The sequence below is a fragment of the Piliocolobus tephrosceles genome, chromosome 2 (genome assembly GCF_002776525.5).
Source record: "Piliocolobus tephrosceles isolate RC106 chromosome 2, ASM277652v3, whole genome shotgun sequence".
Lineage (NCBI taxonomy): Eukaryota > Metazoa > Chordata > Mammalia > Primates > Cercopithecidae > Piliocolobus > Piliocolobus tephrosceles.
Genome location: NC_045435.1, coordinates 6,480,172 through 6,496,854, shown reverse-complemented (window position 1 = coordinate 6,496,854; position 16,683 = coordinate 6,480,172). Strand labels below are relative to the sequence as shown.

General features: G+C 40.0%; 1 protein-coding gene across 1 annotated transcript in view; it reads right to left on the bottom strand.

The window, feature by feature from the left end:
* Nucleotides 1-1,014: 1,014 nt before the first annotated feature.
* Nucleotides 1,015-16,683, bottom strand: part of IMPG2 (interphotoreceptor matrix proteoglycan 2) — a 77,868-nt gene continuing 62,199 nt past the window's right edge. The window contains exons 10-14 of the mRNA XM_026457039.1: nt 10,990-11,200; nt 9,212-9,400; nt 7,584-7,794; nt 6,989-7,068; nt 1,015-5,118 (exon numbers count right to left, since the gene is read on the bottom strand). Of these exons, the coding sequence (XP_026312824.1) occupies nt 5,106-5,118; nt 6,989-7,068; nt 7,584-7,794; nt 9,212-9,400; nt 10,990-11,200 (704 nt within the window). The 3' untranslated portion in view covers nt 1,015-5,105. The remainder of the gene's footprint in view (nt 5,119-6,988; nt 7,069-7,583; nt 7,795-9,211; nt 9,401-10,989; nt 11,201-16,683) is intronic.

Below are 16,683 nucleotides of genomic sequence, written 5' to 3'. Positions count from 1 at the left end.
GTTATTATACTTTAAGTTCTAGGGTACATGTACACAATGTGCAGGTTTGTTACATATGTATACATGTGCCATGTTGGTGTGCTGCACCCATTAACTCATCACTTACCTTAGGTATATCTCCTAATGCTATCCCTCCCCCCTCCTCCCACCCCACGACAGGCCCTGGTGTGTGATGCTCCCCATCCTGTGTCCAAGTGATCTCATTGTAAGACCACCCTCCTATTTTCTAAGACTGATTTACGATTTCTTCATGTCCTGTTGCCAGCAAGACATCATGCAAAGGTAGGAAGGAAAAAAACTGAAAACTGAGGTTTCTGATGCCAATGCACTGGGGAATCACCTGCTTAGACAACTGGTAGCTGGTTTTCCTCCTGCCCCTCCCATGCAACATTGCTTTAGATCGTTGCTACATATTTATGTCTCCTCTCTTCTCTTTAGAGAGGTCACCCATTTCTCCTCTCCGTACAGACAGCTGGTGCTAGCTATGTCATCTCATCTTCCTTTAAACAGCTTCATCAGTTTTCTTTCCATTCCTACCTTAAGCAGTGACTGACGCGGGGCGGGGGGAAAGAGTTTCTAACAGTTTAAAAGAGTAAAGTTTGAGAACGGCCACATAACGACTCATCGTCATTAAATACAACATCATTTGAGGCAACACTTAGGCTCCAAATTCATCTCTAGTTCTCCTAATCTTCACTTTGCAGAGATAAATCAAAGAAAGATTTTCATTTTCACACAATGCTCACATAGCATGTGTCTTTAAATGGTCATTACAATTCAACTGTTGCTAAGATCTACAATTTTCCTTCTAATTGACAAAAACAAATGTAGACAGGTTCTTGAAAGTGATGTTTATTACTAATGAAAATAGTACAGTTGTATACATAGGAAAAGATCCTTATTTATTCGTAAAGACTTTAAAATATTTATTTCTATAAGAAGAATAGAACAGTTCAATACAATAGTACAGTTAACATGAATTTATTTGATTCAAACTCTGGATAAAATGTCATTATAAACAAGGTGAAAAAGAAAAGTCCTTCATTATCCATACTCCATATTAAACATACATTATGGTATGTACACTATTGCTTCTGTATCATCACATAGTCCTGACATGTGAAAAATTATACCTGTATTCTCTGATACCACAATTATTTTTTCTATATATAATCTTAATATTTAAAGAAGTAATTAAATATGAGAAAAAATACCAGGATGAGGAATCATTTAACTTAGGCTATAGCTATAACTGTGTGGGCTGAGGGCAATGTTTTTAACCAGTCTTACTATCCCAAAGGGATAGTAAGAATTTCCAGGCAATTCTTTACATCACGGTACCATCCCATCTTCCCACCTTCCACCAGGATATCCTTTGTGAAATACAGTGCAATGGATTTGAGGATTGTGACCATCACATCATTTTTCTGCATTTATTACACAATTGGGAGTAGAATAAGCTAGAATCTTGACTCACTACAGCCGGATTGTAAATGAGGAAGGCTGGCCCCACCCATTCCTACGGGGAATTGTTAGAAACATTTTAGAAAACAATAAAACTACCCTTTTGGGGTTTGTTTTTGTTTTTGTTTTTTTGCTAAAGCATTTCAATTTAATAGTTATTCTACTTCATTAGCTTTTTCATTATGGAATAAACACGTTGTCTTCTCTTCCCCTTGCAAAATGAAAATTCAATTCAGGGACAGAAAGATGTCAAAGTAACCATTGTCGAAAACAGAAATAACATAAAGCTACCAAAAAAATCATGAAACGGAAGTCAAATTTATAAAACAAGCATACAAATGAATAATTAGTTCAGGTATCATACTTCAGCCAACCTACTTTTAGAGCCTACAAAGAATATTTGTGCAGTTTCCAACTTTTTGTTAGAGGTAATGTTAAGTCAGAGTTGTTCAACAACATTACAATTTAGTGTGGAAAAGAAAGAAAAGAATAAAAAAGAGAAAGTGGGGAGGAGGAGCCAACCCATGGTGACTAGATAATGCAGAAGAAAAACACAGAAGGTGGGAATAAAATAAGGTAAAGCCTGCACTTGTTTCATTATATAAAGTAAATGGGGCCAGGCGCGGTGGCTCACTCCTGTAATCCCAGCACTTTGGGAGGCCAAGGCAGGTGGATCACCTGAAGTCAGGAGTTTGAGACCAGGCTGGCCAACATGGTGATAGTGAAACCCCATCTCTACTAAAAATATAAAAATTAGCCAGGCATGGTGGTGGGCATCTGTAACCCCAGCTACTCAGGAAGTTGAAGCATGAGAATCACTTGAACCCAGGAGGCAGAGGTTGCAGTGAGCTGAGATCGCCCCATTACACTCTAGCCTGGGTGAGAGAGCAAGACTCCATCTCAAATAACAATAATAATAAAGTAAATGGGACTTCAGGCCACATAAATGTGAACAAATACCCTTAAACCATTGCAATGGTGAAAATGAAGCCCTATTTATCAAATAAATTCCCCTTTATCCACAACCCATACAAAAGGATAGTGTATGTAATTCAATTATAAAGGCTACATCTGTAAACCACCACAGTATCTTACAACCTTTTATAATAACATTTTTAAAATGGTTATTTACCATGCACTTTTACTGCTAACTGCATTTTATTGTTTTCAAATAAGGTGATAGTCTTATTGAATATTATATTGCTAGGTTAACAAGAACGTTCTAGTACTCAGAAAATTTCATTCCTCAATTGTGCAGTGTAAACGAGAGTTCAGCCTAAGACTTTTAAATGATGGCATGCCATTAAATCACCTTTGAGGAAGGTCTTTTAGAAAGAAGCTCTTTAGGGGTAGTTTTTTCCATCAAACTAATAGCTCCTTTAGTGCTTTGCTTTGTACATGAGTAGATCTTCGCTGGGGAAACTGTTCTTCAACCTTTCAACAGTGGATCAGCTATAGCAAAGGTAGGACAAAAGTTGTATTCCTCAACTGAGGCCTCCTGTTCTTTCCCTGATAGTTGAGGGGTTCCTTTACTCTTCCATTTCATTGGTGTGGAGCAGACATTCGTGAAGAGCTAAGTGTTTTGCTCTTGCATGAAAAGGTCATGCAAAAGGAAATCAGAAATGGTGACGTGTGTCAGAATTCCCAAATTCCCACTTCACTGCTTAGTTTGTGGAAAACAACAATCCTCCTTTGGCTCAGTTTGTGCTTCTCCTAAGTGTTCCACATGGTGACCTGCCCTAGAGGGATTTGTGTCCACCTGGAATTCTTCCAGCAAGCACACATTCAAAGAGTTGCATTCTAAGGTTAATTTGTAATAAAATATATTTTCATCTAACACATAGTATAGGAAGACAGTTTGCAATCTTAAGCAGAAAATTTTGAAAGTTTTATAAATAAAACTAAGCATTTAGTAGTGACAAATATCATTAACACTTAAAAGGTCTTAAAGATAATTATCAATTACTTTTCAAATGGGCCCAGTGGAAAGAGTCTAATTATCCAATATTAAGACTAGAATATTTCAATAAAATAGTGGAAAGTGTACCTATACTGAACTGTTAGAGGATCCATTATATGAGTAGGGAATGAAAGGAAATACTAGGATAAGAGAGCCACCTTGGCGCGGGCATGCATGCGCGCGCACACACACACACACACACCTTGTTATCCACACATACTTTGTAAAATACCTGGCCATCTTCAAGGTTTTCACTAGCTTTACTGTGGCATACACCGAGCCTGGATATTTAGTTTCCAGTGTCCTCATTATGAGCAGAATTGGCAGTCATCAAGTTGAGGGAAAAAAAGTGAACCAAGTATTTTATCTTATGGTCAGTTTATACTGGTTATTTATATCTGGTCAGAAATAAATCAAAATGTTCAGAATTGGTTTTGGCAAACATGAAAACATCTAGCACAAAGTATCTGCATTAATAATAACCTAATGCACATGCAATTTAATAACATGATGATGATTATTTGGCCTCCTCCTCTCCCCCTCCAAAGCAACCCATGCCAAAAAACACTAGGGGGAAAGAGGAAAACTTCCATTTTCTGTCAAAATTTATATAAGGTATGGACTTCCTATCTGTTCAGTTTTTTAAATATTTTAATTGTAATAAAAGCTTTGCCCTGTTTTATATAAGCAGGAGTTAATTTAGACTGGAGGTATTACACAAAGGAGAAGCAATGAAAATGAGCTAATCTATATTATGTGAGGTAGTTAAGTGCTGTTTTCCAAATTAATATACCAGGAACTAGAGGAGAGACAGGATTTGCCCAAGACATCTTTAGATCTCAGAAGCAATCAGGGAACCTCAGTACAGCAATCAAGGAACAAAATATAATCTCAGCACTGGGGTCTTGACCTGACACTCACTTCCTCCCTGCCCATGTGATTAAATTTGTCTTTGGATTAATGGGAATCTTCTAAACTTCAAATATATATATATGCATTATTCATGAAAACTAAAAAAAAAAAAAGGACATTAACATAGTTAACATAACAATAATGTGGTCTTGATTAATATGCTCAGGAAATGCAAAACACTGATAGGAGCATAAAAATACAACCCTAATTCTATCTTGCAGCAAAAAAGTTTGCTTTTTCTTTAGCAGTTTGATCAAAAAAAAGAAAGAAAATATTTTATTTAGATGAATGCCTGACTGTAAACTACCCACTAAGACTACTTCAAAGGTTTCCCCTTCTACCCAACAATAACAAATATGCTCCAAAATATTCCCTTACTAAGCCAGACTTCTCCATGTAAGAGTCTCACCTTATTTTCCTATTGAGAAACCCGAGGCACAGTTCTTAGGAGACACCCTCAATGATTCAGAAGCAGACAGCAACTGCAGCCCTAACTCCCAAGTCCAGCTTTTTCTTGCAGAATACTTTCCAGAGTTTATGTAGTTTTCAATTTCTTTAAACACAGCTTTCAGTCTTTATAGAAATAAAAATGGTAATATCTCTTACTACATTCTGAAAACTTAAGCTGAAAAAAAAAAAACAGTGTGCCCTACATTTAATTTTTTAATAGAAAACTCTTCTTCCAACAGTGTTCAAAATCCAGGTTAATTATATGACATAAGCGACAAGTAATCTCCATCTTCTCCAGGTTTCAGAACAGGAGTTTTGGTTAAAGCTCTTCCCTGCCATGAAAACACAAACAGCAATTCAGTAAAAAAAAAAAAAAAAAAAAAAAAATGAAAAAAAGCAAGAATGTAATAAAATGCAATTACTGTCATAGATCACTAAGCTATACTCCTAAAATCATGAATATTTTTTTCTTTCTTTGAAGGAAAGTTGTTCTGTGCTGTGCTAAAAAAATTTTTAATCCACTCTACAAAGACCATGTGATGCTCTAAGTAATCCTGAATCAAATCCATTGATATTTTTTGGGCTACCTGATATATGAAAACTCTGAAACTAAGTGAAAACTGAAAATGCTATATGGATTATGTGCCTGACATCTTTCTGATGTCTTATTCCTTCTATGAACCTGCTAAGGTTACAGAGACTGTGTGGACTTTCTTTTGTGTCACAGGGTCTTCTAGTTCAAATCTTCTTTGTTTCATAGACTCTTCGTGTGTATTTTAATGTTAGACAGTGCACCAGAAGAAACAGAAACATGTAGTCAATCTGCCTATTCCTATAAGGCTCTCCTGAATCCTTCCTTTGGATATCTTAGACTAGAAAAGACTCATTTTCAATTCAATGAACACATTCAGGCAGGTAGCTTCCAGAGGCTTCTAAAGGGCCTTAGGAATGACAAAAACATTCCTGTTCTTTCTATTGGATACTACTGAAATGGAGCTGTGGGTCGTCTGCTGGCTGAAGAGGCAGAGAAGAATGGATTCTCTGGTTTAAAAGGCAGATGCCTGGTGATATTGCTCTGGCTGCATTCAGCAAGACTGGCAGCACCTCCTAGGAGCCAAGTCAGATGTTCAGAGATTTTTAGAGTTATCTCTACCATGCACATGGAATTCGATTTCTAAGCATTTTTCTCAGTTTCCTTAGGTATCAGTTTGTCCCTTCTCTTAGAGAGGAACCACGAGCAAAGGAGCCACCTATCAGAGAAAAAGAATTTTGAGTAAAGGGGCAGGGGTTCCACTCAGGGCCATGGGTGCTATTCTGACCCTTCATTAATTTCTTTTATAAGCATGCATGAATTGCTCTGATTTTTCTCTTCTAAAAGCCAAGCCAGAAGATACCTGTCTGGCCCTCCATGAACACACACTTCCACGAAGGCATGAGTAGGACCAAATATCAAGACCAAACTGTAATCCTACCCAATACACTCAGCTAATGCCCACGATGGCCTCTCTTCAAGATAGTTTATTTTGTAACCTATGGCTAGTTATGGATTCTGGGAACAAAGAAAAAAATTACAGATTTGCCCAAAATGCATCCTGAGAAGAGCAAATGGGAAAATTAAGATTAACTTGATAGAGGCAAGAGATACAGTTTAACGAGATTTGTAATTCAAAGCATACTGACAAATATCTACAGAAATGGAATTGAAAGCATATGTTGCAATATGTGAGGACTTATGGCTACTGAAATGTTCTTCAAAGGAACTATCGATGAAAAATATTTTATGGCATCACATCAGTCAGATCACTGGTGAGATCTATGATAACAAGAGAGAAAATATGAAAAGACTATGTGTAGTCCAGGCATCTCTAGTCCAAAACAGACAGTATCTTAGTTTTACATTTTCTCTGCCACTGGCTATCACTGTCATCTTGAAGGGACATGTAAGGGACGAGTAAGTCCCTTCATGTCTCCAAGATTTCATTTCCTCAAATAAGAAACACCCACTTTACAAAGCCCTCGTAAGGAATAAATGAGATAATCTGTGTGGACATGCATAAACTTCGAAGAACTCAACAAATGTTGGTTATCACCGAGACCCCTGTCACATGGACAGGAGATTCTGTGCTCACTCAGGTGTGACATTATTCTAGGGCAAACTGTTCAGTCTGCAGGTCGGGGTAAGGGGCTGTTCCAAAAGCTTACACTTGTTGCTCTTTCACAAAAGCTGCAAACTCAGGATCATTGGCATACAGTTCCAAAACTCTCATTCTCTCTTGAATTTCCTTAAACAAAAAAGAAATAATAGGCCACACATTGCATCAGAAAAACCTCAACAGCTTTTTAAAAGGAGTTGTTACATTCTGGGCTATTCAGGAGTGTGCTATAAGAAGGAATTACACTTTCAAAGAAATGGAAGGATCTACATACACTACTCTGGATATTACATGCCGTGCTCTAAATCAGACATATTTCTAAGGAAGAAAGGGAGGAAGGAAAGAGTACCAGTTAATAGTGCAAAAAAAAAAAAAAGAAAAAAATAGGCCATTGGGTGGGAAATAAGGTACTGCTCAGAATTTAATACTCAGTGCATATCATACTGACTGGGAGATATGAGATAAAAACCAATTACTAAATATTTTTTACACTTTCTTAAAGTCCATATGCATGCACACATACACTCATACGCACCCCCACCCGCCACCCACCCACCCCCACCCCCACCCCCACCCCCCCCACACACACACCAGCAGTAGCTGCAACAGCAACAGTACAGCAACATAAATGCAAAGTTTCCCACCTCTCTGGAAAGCTCACTGCTCTCATACATCTGTCTGATTTCTTCTCTGCTCAGCCCACCAATCACGTCTCCGCTAGCAGAGCTGCAGAAGGGATGCTGAGGATAGGGTCCCTCATACTTCTCACATCCAGCCGTGTGACTTTTATACACGGGGTTGTACTTCACAGCATTCTCAATGGATGAGAGGCTGTCAGGCTGCCTGCTGAAGCCACTAAAAGAAAGATATGATTGATTCAGCCTCTTGTTTGGATGCTCAACTATGTGGAAGACTATCTACCTGGGACAAGATTTCTCTTGGGGAAGAAAAATAGGTGCACTTTACACACATGGCAGGACACAACTGTGAAAAACATCCAGATCAATCTCAAAAATTATTTGTCAGGTGTTATCATTATGATTTCCTCACATCCATGGCAAGTGCCCTGTGGACTTGCTCCATGTCACATTCATCTTACTTGCCATAGTGCCTGGCATTCATAAATGTTGGGAACCATGTCTGCCAGTAGATGGTGCTCCATAAACTATAGCTTTATCATTCCCAGAGTTATACACATTGAAAATCAGTGTGTAGCCACACAGCAAATCTGACTGAAATATAAATATTAGGGTCTAGGGGAAGCAGGGCCTCAATTAAATTCAACTCAGGTCTACACATATTTCCCGAGCATTGATTATGTGCATAGGACTGTTCTACACACTGGTGATACAAATAATCTGTTAGCTCTGCCCTGGATGAGGTTACAGTCTAATGAACAGTCAGATACAATAAAAAGTATAATAACAATGATGGAGGTATGTCCCAGGTGCTCCAGGACTTAGCCAACTTGATGGTGAGGGAAGGTAAACTAGACCTCAAGCTGTAGCTCTTACAGACTTCAGACGCACAGAGGCGAAGTACAGTGTATGATTGTGATCCTCGAATCCTTAGTCTAGCAAATGGACCAGGTTTTATTTCCCCATCGATGAAGCAACACTTAACTAAACAGAGAATGAGATTTCATTTATTGACAGACCCTTCCCTAGATTTAAAATCTGGCTTATTACCACTACCATGAGCCAAAGAGGAGCAAGTTGTAACAGATCTGGTCCTCCCTGAAGGGAAATTCACCTCTTCTATCTCATCTCCATCTTGCTTCTCCAAATTCTTTCTGGTCATGAAATAGGCATTCTGGCCACACTCAACCATGCCTTTCCTTCAATGAGCCTTGAAGTTCATGCATGCCTCCCTGACTCTGCTCATGCTCATTTAACCAGCTAGAAAGCATCCCAGCCCCAAAGTAGCAAATGTCTACTCTTTCTCTCCAGCAAATTACCACAGCTATCATTAAAACTTTTAAGACTCTTTCCCCAGGCAAAACTTATTTATACCTCATCTAGGCTCCTTAGCATCTTATTCTTAGTAGCACTAAGAATCAATTTGGCACCCCTTTGAGGACAAGGACCATGTGTTTATTGGTCCTTTTCTTCAATTTGGCACCCCTTTGAGGACAAGGACCATGTGTTTATTCAAATTCATAGCTCTCTTCCACCCACCCAGCTCCTTGTCCAATATTTGGCACCTGGTAAGTACTAAATAAATGTGTAAATGGAACATTGTATTCCATTAGAGAGCTCTTTTCCTTATTTACCTGAAGGGCCTCTCTCTTTCGCTCCTGTCATGGTGTGCTTGAAGAGTCCTGATGAAGAAGTAGATGATAGCAGAAAAGATGACAAGAAGTCCAACCACAGAGGCAATAGTGATGCCTATGATCACAGGCTCAGACACAAATTCCTCACAGTGCTTGCCTCGGTACCACCAATTCTCACCCACCCGGCACCTGCAACCAACAGTCACCAAGTCCGATATCTGAATCATTCTGTTCACACTGACAATTAACAGCAGAACCCTCTGAGGGACTAGGGGAAAGTGGAGAAATAAATGCTGACCATGTGAGGCTTCATAAAGAGTTGAACAGACAGGTTAAAAGATCATACAATTTAAGGCAGTGCATAAAGCCCAGCACAGACCTAGTAGGTCTTCAATGACTGTTTGAAAAAAAACTGAATAAAAAGCTAAATAGGTTTAAGGAAAGTATTCTACTTAACACCTTTATTTATGGATAACCAAAAAACAAGCCTAGGAAGGAAAGTGACTGGCATTAGGCCAATTAGTCTGCTACAGAACTGGGTCTAAAACCCAGGCCTACAGACTCCCCATGTCCTTTCAGTATGCTAAAGATATCCTTCAAACCCTAAGGCCACGTGGAAAGGAAATCACTGCTTTTCTAGGTAATATTAATTTCTCTGGACATGAAGAGACTGTTTTTCTCCTTATAAACTTTATGCTTCTTCATATAGAAGAGTCTGGATTATTTCTACTTATTTCCTGTTTCTGGCATCTATGCCAATGTCGGCTCATTTTGACCTTGCAAACTGTCCTCTATTTTGTGTTTCTCCTCCTTATTCTCAGCATCCTCTCCTCTTCAACCACACAGTTTTGGTTGTGTGTGGTTAGAAAGTTGATTTGTTTGACTTTGTTTAAGGGGAGTGGGCAAATGACAGTCAGGCTAACTGAACCTGCTCATCTTCTCTTTGGTTCTACCTTTAGAAAATGGATCTCAGATGTACTTAAAGAAAAATATTTTTGTCACCACTTTGAAAACTTTAAATATTTATTTTTCTTTATCTTTGAATGAATACTAAGTAGGAATAAGAGGTGCCCAAAACCTTTAAAAATATAATTCAAGTATAACAATAAAACTCATTTTCATATTCAAAAATAGGGGAACGTGATCTTATGCCTAAACTTCATTTGAACATGTTGCCTTATCATCATTATTAAAAATTATAATACAAAGATCTCTATCTGCTCCAAGTACTCTCAGTAGGACTTTTTTTTTTTTTTTGAGATGGAGTTTCAGTCTTGTTGCCCAGGCTGGAGTGCAATGGCACAATCTCAGCTCACTGCAACCTCTGCCTCCCAGGTTCAAGCGCTTCTCCTGCCTCAGCCTCCCAAGTAGCTGGGATTCCAGGTGCCTGCCACCACACCCAGCTAATTTTTGTATTTTTAGTAGAGATGGGGTTTCACCATGTTGGCCAGGATGGTCTCGATCTCCTGACCTCAGGTAATCCACCCACCTTGGCCTCCCAAAGTGCTGGGACTACAGGCGTGAGCCACTGCATCCGGCCAGTAGGACATATTTAGACAATTTTTTTTTTACAGTTCCCTAACAGCATACATTACCGATTTGAAATTCAGCCCTGTTAAACGACTCATTCTCACACGACAGTGAGATGGCTCCCATGTATTGCCTAGATATAATTTCTATAATGCATTCTATAATAAGTATCCTAAAATTATAGGTGCGGGCCCCTTTAGAGGAAATATCTATAGCCTCTAAAGCCAAAATCTGTAACTACAACATACCTACAAATGGCCCCGTGCCCAGGCATAATGTCACACTTTCCATCGTTCAAGCAGAAGTCAGGCTGTAGGTCACAGAGACTCTGACAGGGCCGTTCTTCCACACTTAGGTATCCAGGGAAGCATCTGCACTTTGCTTCTCCACTCCAGGGGTTGACCAGACACTCAGAAAATTCATTACAGGCCTGAAACTTGCAAGGGTTGGCTTCATCACCTAAAACATTAAAGAATAATGCAAGAAAAGGCAAAACACAGAAATTCAGGTATACAAAGCCCTTCATTTAAAGTTCTCCCCCAAAGTACATGGGACAACCCCCTTCCAGAACCATTAAAGTACACCATCGCCACCAATACCACACACAAAAATTCTCACTCATCCTAGATTGATAAGCTTTTGTCAAATTTTTGTGCAACCCACAGCCAAATCATAAAACCCAAAGCTTCTAGGGAGCATGTAGAAGCTTTACAAATCCATGCCATGTAATTGTAGATCTAAGTTAAACACAACAGTAATTGTAGATCTAAATAAAACAGTTTTCATGGACCATTCATTTCCACCAACTCCCACCTGCTGCAGTTGACCTCCACACTATATACACTGCTACATGCCTTGCACAACACCGAGAACAGGAATGGGGAGAGAGAGCTCAACAGATAACTGGTAGGAGCCTCAGGGATTGGTATAGCCCAATAAGAGCAGCCTAGGAGCAGTCAAGATTTGTGAAAATCAACGTTAGGAAAATAAGTCAGCCCTGCACCTCCTGAGGCCATTTCCAACAAAATATTTTTGCCTTCAAACTTAATTTTTCATTGATAGGGTGAGGGAAAATGACTATTTTTAAAAACTAATTAGGATAGTAATCAGTCAAAAAAGACATAAGACATTGACCATGAATGGACCTTCCATCCTACCACAGTTCCCTCATGTTCTTCACTGGTCAATGGTAATCTGTGAATGGTAAGTGGGCAAATGGTGACACAGACATTGAAAACAGGGGAGATAGGTGGAAATGATCCATAGACTCATCTGTATTACAAAGTATAAAGTTTAGCTAGAAAGCTATAGGGAATAAAAAGAAATAGCATAGTGTCTTGGTTTCCAAAAAAAATGGAAGGATCTATATACATCATGTTTTGAAAAGCAACAATTTCCTTGCTACTCTGGAAATTGAAGACAATTTTGCACAAGTCTCTGCCCTTGGAGTTTGGAGGATCACTGAAGTTGATTTCCTTTGCCCACATGTGGTAACAGAGGGAATGTACTGAGTCGCATAGTGTCCCCAGAAGTTCATGTCTGTCCAGAACCTCAGAATATGACCTTATTTGGAAATAGAGTATTTGTAGACATAATCAAGTTAAGAAGAGGTCATACTAGATTAGAATGAGCCCTAATGCAATGATTGGTGTTCTTATAAGAAGAGGGAAATTTAGACACAGACAAAAACGCACAGGAAAGAAGCTATCTGTAGACAAAGGCAGAGATTAGAGTGATACACCTATAAGCCAAGGGATGCCAAGGATTGCTGGCAAACATCAGAAACCAGGAAAAGGTAAGGAAAGGGTCTTCGCTAGATCTTTCAGAGGAAACAGGGCCTGGCCAACATTTTGATTTTGGACTTCTAGCCGCAAGAACTGTGTGAGAATAAATTCCTGTTGTTTTAAGGCACGTAGTTTGTGGTACTTTGTTACAGCAGCCCTAGGAAACTAATACAGGGGACCTCTGCCAAGATGCTCACATAACACGAAAAACATACAAATGTGTTGACAGGTGGGAAATTTCTACAAGGGAACCGCATGGCCAGATTTCACTGTGTATTTCCTAAGTCTTCACATCTTTATCCTGGTATTCGTTTTGTGACTTTGCAATCAGAAAATAATCTGATCCTTACCCATTGGTAAGGGATAGGAGTGTCTATAGGGGTGAGGAAGATGGTACTGCATAGCTCTCCTTTGTTAATGGAAGTTCAAGAGCTTCTGAGACACTGCATGTGAAAATAAGTTGGGCAAGAGTCAAGTCAAATGTTGTCTCTAGCCAATCTTGAAAAAAAGTACTTTAATCTGAAGGCCTTTAACTAAAAATATAAGATTGAGTATCCCTTATCTACAATTCTTGGAAGGAGAAGTAGTTTGGATTTCAAATTTTTTCAGATTTTGGAATATTTGCATTTACATAATGAGCTATCTTGGGGAGGGAATCCAAGTCTACACCAAAAAAAACTCATTTATGCTTCATATATACTTTATACACATAGACCGAAGGTAATTTTTCACATTTTAAATAATTGTGTGCGTAAGACAAAGTTTGTATATACTGAACCACCAGAAAGCAAAGAGGTCACTGCTTCAGCCACCCATGGAGACAACCTGTGGCTGTTCAGCATCACCATCACGCTGTGCGTGGAAAACTGTATCGCACTGCAAGGAAGTGTGAGAGTCTTTTTTCCCCTGGGTCCTCTGAATAAACTGTTGTGCATCTGCGTTTTGACTTCAGCCCATCACATGAGGCCAAGTGAAGACATTTACCCTTGTAGCATCACGTCAGTGCTCAAAAAGTTTCAGACTGGAGTATTTCAGATTTCAGATTTTCACATTAGGAATGCTTAACCACTATACATGTAGTAAAATAATTCTATTAAAAATTTTTGAAACTTTGTAACCATTCTGCAGGTATATGTGTCTGAGGTGAGAAAAATAGTCTATATTTTCTACACATTAGGAAAAAGATATAGCCACAGGAAAAAGATAAAATATAGCCTTTTTGCTTCCAGGCCAAGAAGAAAGACAAAGCCTAATATTTTAATCATGTAAATAAAAGACTGTGGTTTCAAAGTCTCTTTCCACTCCTTTGTGCTGGTGAAGAAAGGGTGCCCAGGTAGCTGACCATATGTTAGGAAAAGTGCCTTAGTGATTCTATTGGGGAAACAAAGGTAGAGTTGGAGGCAAATGTAGGATAGGAGACAGGGATCTAAATTGTGGAATTAATTACATTCTGGTTTTCTAGAAGCAGCTTAAAAGAAGGCTAGATGGGTCCAGAAAAACGAGAGTAGAGGAAAGATGTGAAGATGGTCTGGAAAGACAGCTTTACGGCCTGAGCAACATCATAGCTGGCTGGGTCATCGGAAAAAAGTTGGTCAGTAAGAGATGCCCTTGAGAGGGTGGCAGAGGAATTTTAGGATGGTTATGCCTAACTAATATTTTTAGGCCATCTGCCGTGCTGAGATAAAGCCTTCTCCATTACCTTTATACCATCAGCAAATGTCTGATAGAATCAACTGCCTTATGTTAGAGATGCTTTGAGCAGATCAAAAACAGGACTGTGATTTGCATTAGTTTAACACAACAGTCAAGACTCATGTGAGATTGAAAATTCAGCAGAGGAAACTCAGAACTGGGGAGGATTAAGAGATATTTAAGTTCCCTAACAATGCCCAGAAATATTGAGGAGTTGGGGGAACGTAGATGCAGGTTTTATACTGCACAGGGTGGGGCTAATACCAGCTAATTGAATATTAAAAGTAAAGGTGAGCTTATAAACCTTGATGACATTGCACACAGCCGACATGTGAGTTACATACAAAACTGAAGTAAGGTGGTGGCTGCCAAGATGGCCAAGTAGGAACAGCTCCAGTCCCAGCGAGATCAACGTAGAAGGTAGGTGATTTCTGCATTTCCAACTGAGGTACCCAGCTCATCTCATTGGGACTGATTAGACAGTGGGTGCAGCCCACAGAGGGTGAGCCAAAGCAGGATGGTGTGGTCACCTCACCCGGAAGTGCAAGGGGTTGGAGAACTCCCTCCCCTAGCCAAGGGAAGCCATGAGGGACTGTGCCGGGAGGAACAGTGCATTCAGCCCAGATACTATGCTTTTCCCACTGTCTTCACAACCCGCAGACCAGGAAATTCCCTTGGGTGCCTACACCACCAGGGCCCTGGGTTTCAAGCACAAAACTGGGTGGCCATTTGCACAGACACCAAGCTAGCTGCAGGAGTTTTTTGTTTTTTATTTTTTGTTTTCATACCCCAGTGGCCAGCAAGACAGAATCATTTACTCCCCTGGAAAGGAGGCTGAAGTCAGGGAACCAAGTGGTCTAGCTCAGCAAATCCCACCCCCATGGAGCCCAGCAAGCTAAGATCCACTGGTTTGAAATTCTTGCTGCCAGCACAGCAGCCTGAAGTCAACCTGGGGCGCTCGAGCTTGGTGCAGAGAGGGGCATCCACCATTACTGAGGCCTGAGTGGGTGGTTTTTCCCTCACAGTGTAAACAAAGCCGCCCGGAAGTTAGAACTGGGCAGAGCCCACCACAGCTCAGCAAAGCCTCTGTAGCCAGATTGTCTCTATACATTTCTCCTCTATGGACAGGGCATCTTTGAAACAAAAGCAGCAGCCCCAGTCAAGGGCTTACAGATAAAACTCCCCTTTCCCTGGGACAGAGCACCTGGGAGAAGGGGCAGCTGTAGTGCAGTTTCAGCAGACTTAAACGTTCCTGCCTGCCAGCTCTGAAGAGAGCAACCGATCTCCCAGCACAGCACTCAAGCTCTGCTAAGGGACGAATGCCTCCTCAAGTGAGTGTCTGACTCCCATGTCTCCTGACTGGGAGACACCTCCCAGCAGGAATTGACAAACACCTCATACAGGAGAGCTCTGGCTGGCATCTTGCGGGTACCCGTCTGGGACAAATCTTCCAGAGGAAGGAACAGGCAGCAATCTTTGCTGTTCTGCAGCCTCCGTTGGTGATACCCAGGCAAACAGTCTGGAGTGGTCCTCTAGCAAACTCCAGCAGACGTGCAGCAGAGGAGCCTGACTGTTAGAAGGAAAACTAACAAACAGAAAGGAATAGCACCAACATCAACAAAAAGGACATCCAGACACAGAAATTCCATGTGAAGGTCACCAACGTCAAAGATCAAAAGAAGATAAAACCACAAAGATGAGGAAAAACCAGCATGAAAAGGCTGAAAATTCCAAAAACCAGAATGCTTCTTCTCCCATAAAGGATCACAACTCCTTGCCAGCAAGGGAACAAAACTGGATGGAGAATGAGTCTGATGAAGTGACGGAAGTAGGCTTCAGAAGGTGGGTAATAATAAACTCCTGCAAGCTAAAGAAGCATGTTCTAACCCAATGCAAGGAAGCTAAGAACCTTGAAAAAAGGTTAGAGGAATTGCTAACTAGAATAACCAGTGTAGAGAAGAACATAATTGACCTGATGGAGCTACAAAACACAGCATGAGAACTTTGTGAAGCATACACAAGTATCAACAGCTGAATCAATCAAGCAGAAGAAAGGATATCAGAGATTGAAGATCAACTTCATGAGATAAAGCATGAAGACAAGGTTAGAGATAAAACAATGAAAAGGAAAAACAAAGGCTCCGAGAAATATGGGACTATGTGAAAAGACCAAACCTACATTTGATTGTGAAAGTGATGGGGAGAATGGAACCAAGTTGGAAAACACTTTCCAGGATATTATCTAGGAGAACTTCCCCAACCTAGCAAGACAGGCCAACATTAAATTCAGGAAATACAGAGAATACCACAAAGATATTCCTCGAGAAGAGTAACCCCAAAACACATAATTGTTAGATTCACCAGGGTTGAAATGTAGGAAAAAATGTTAAGGGCAGTCTGAGAGAAAGGTCAGGTTACCCACAAAGGGAAACCCATCAGACTAATAGTGGATCTCTCTGCAGAAAC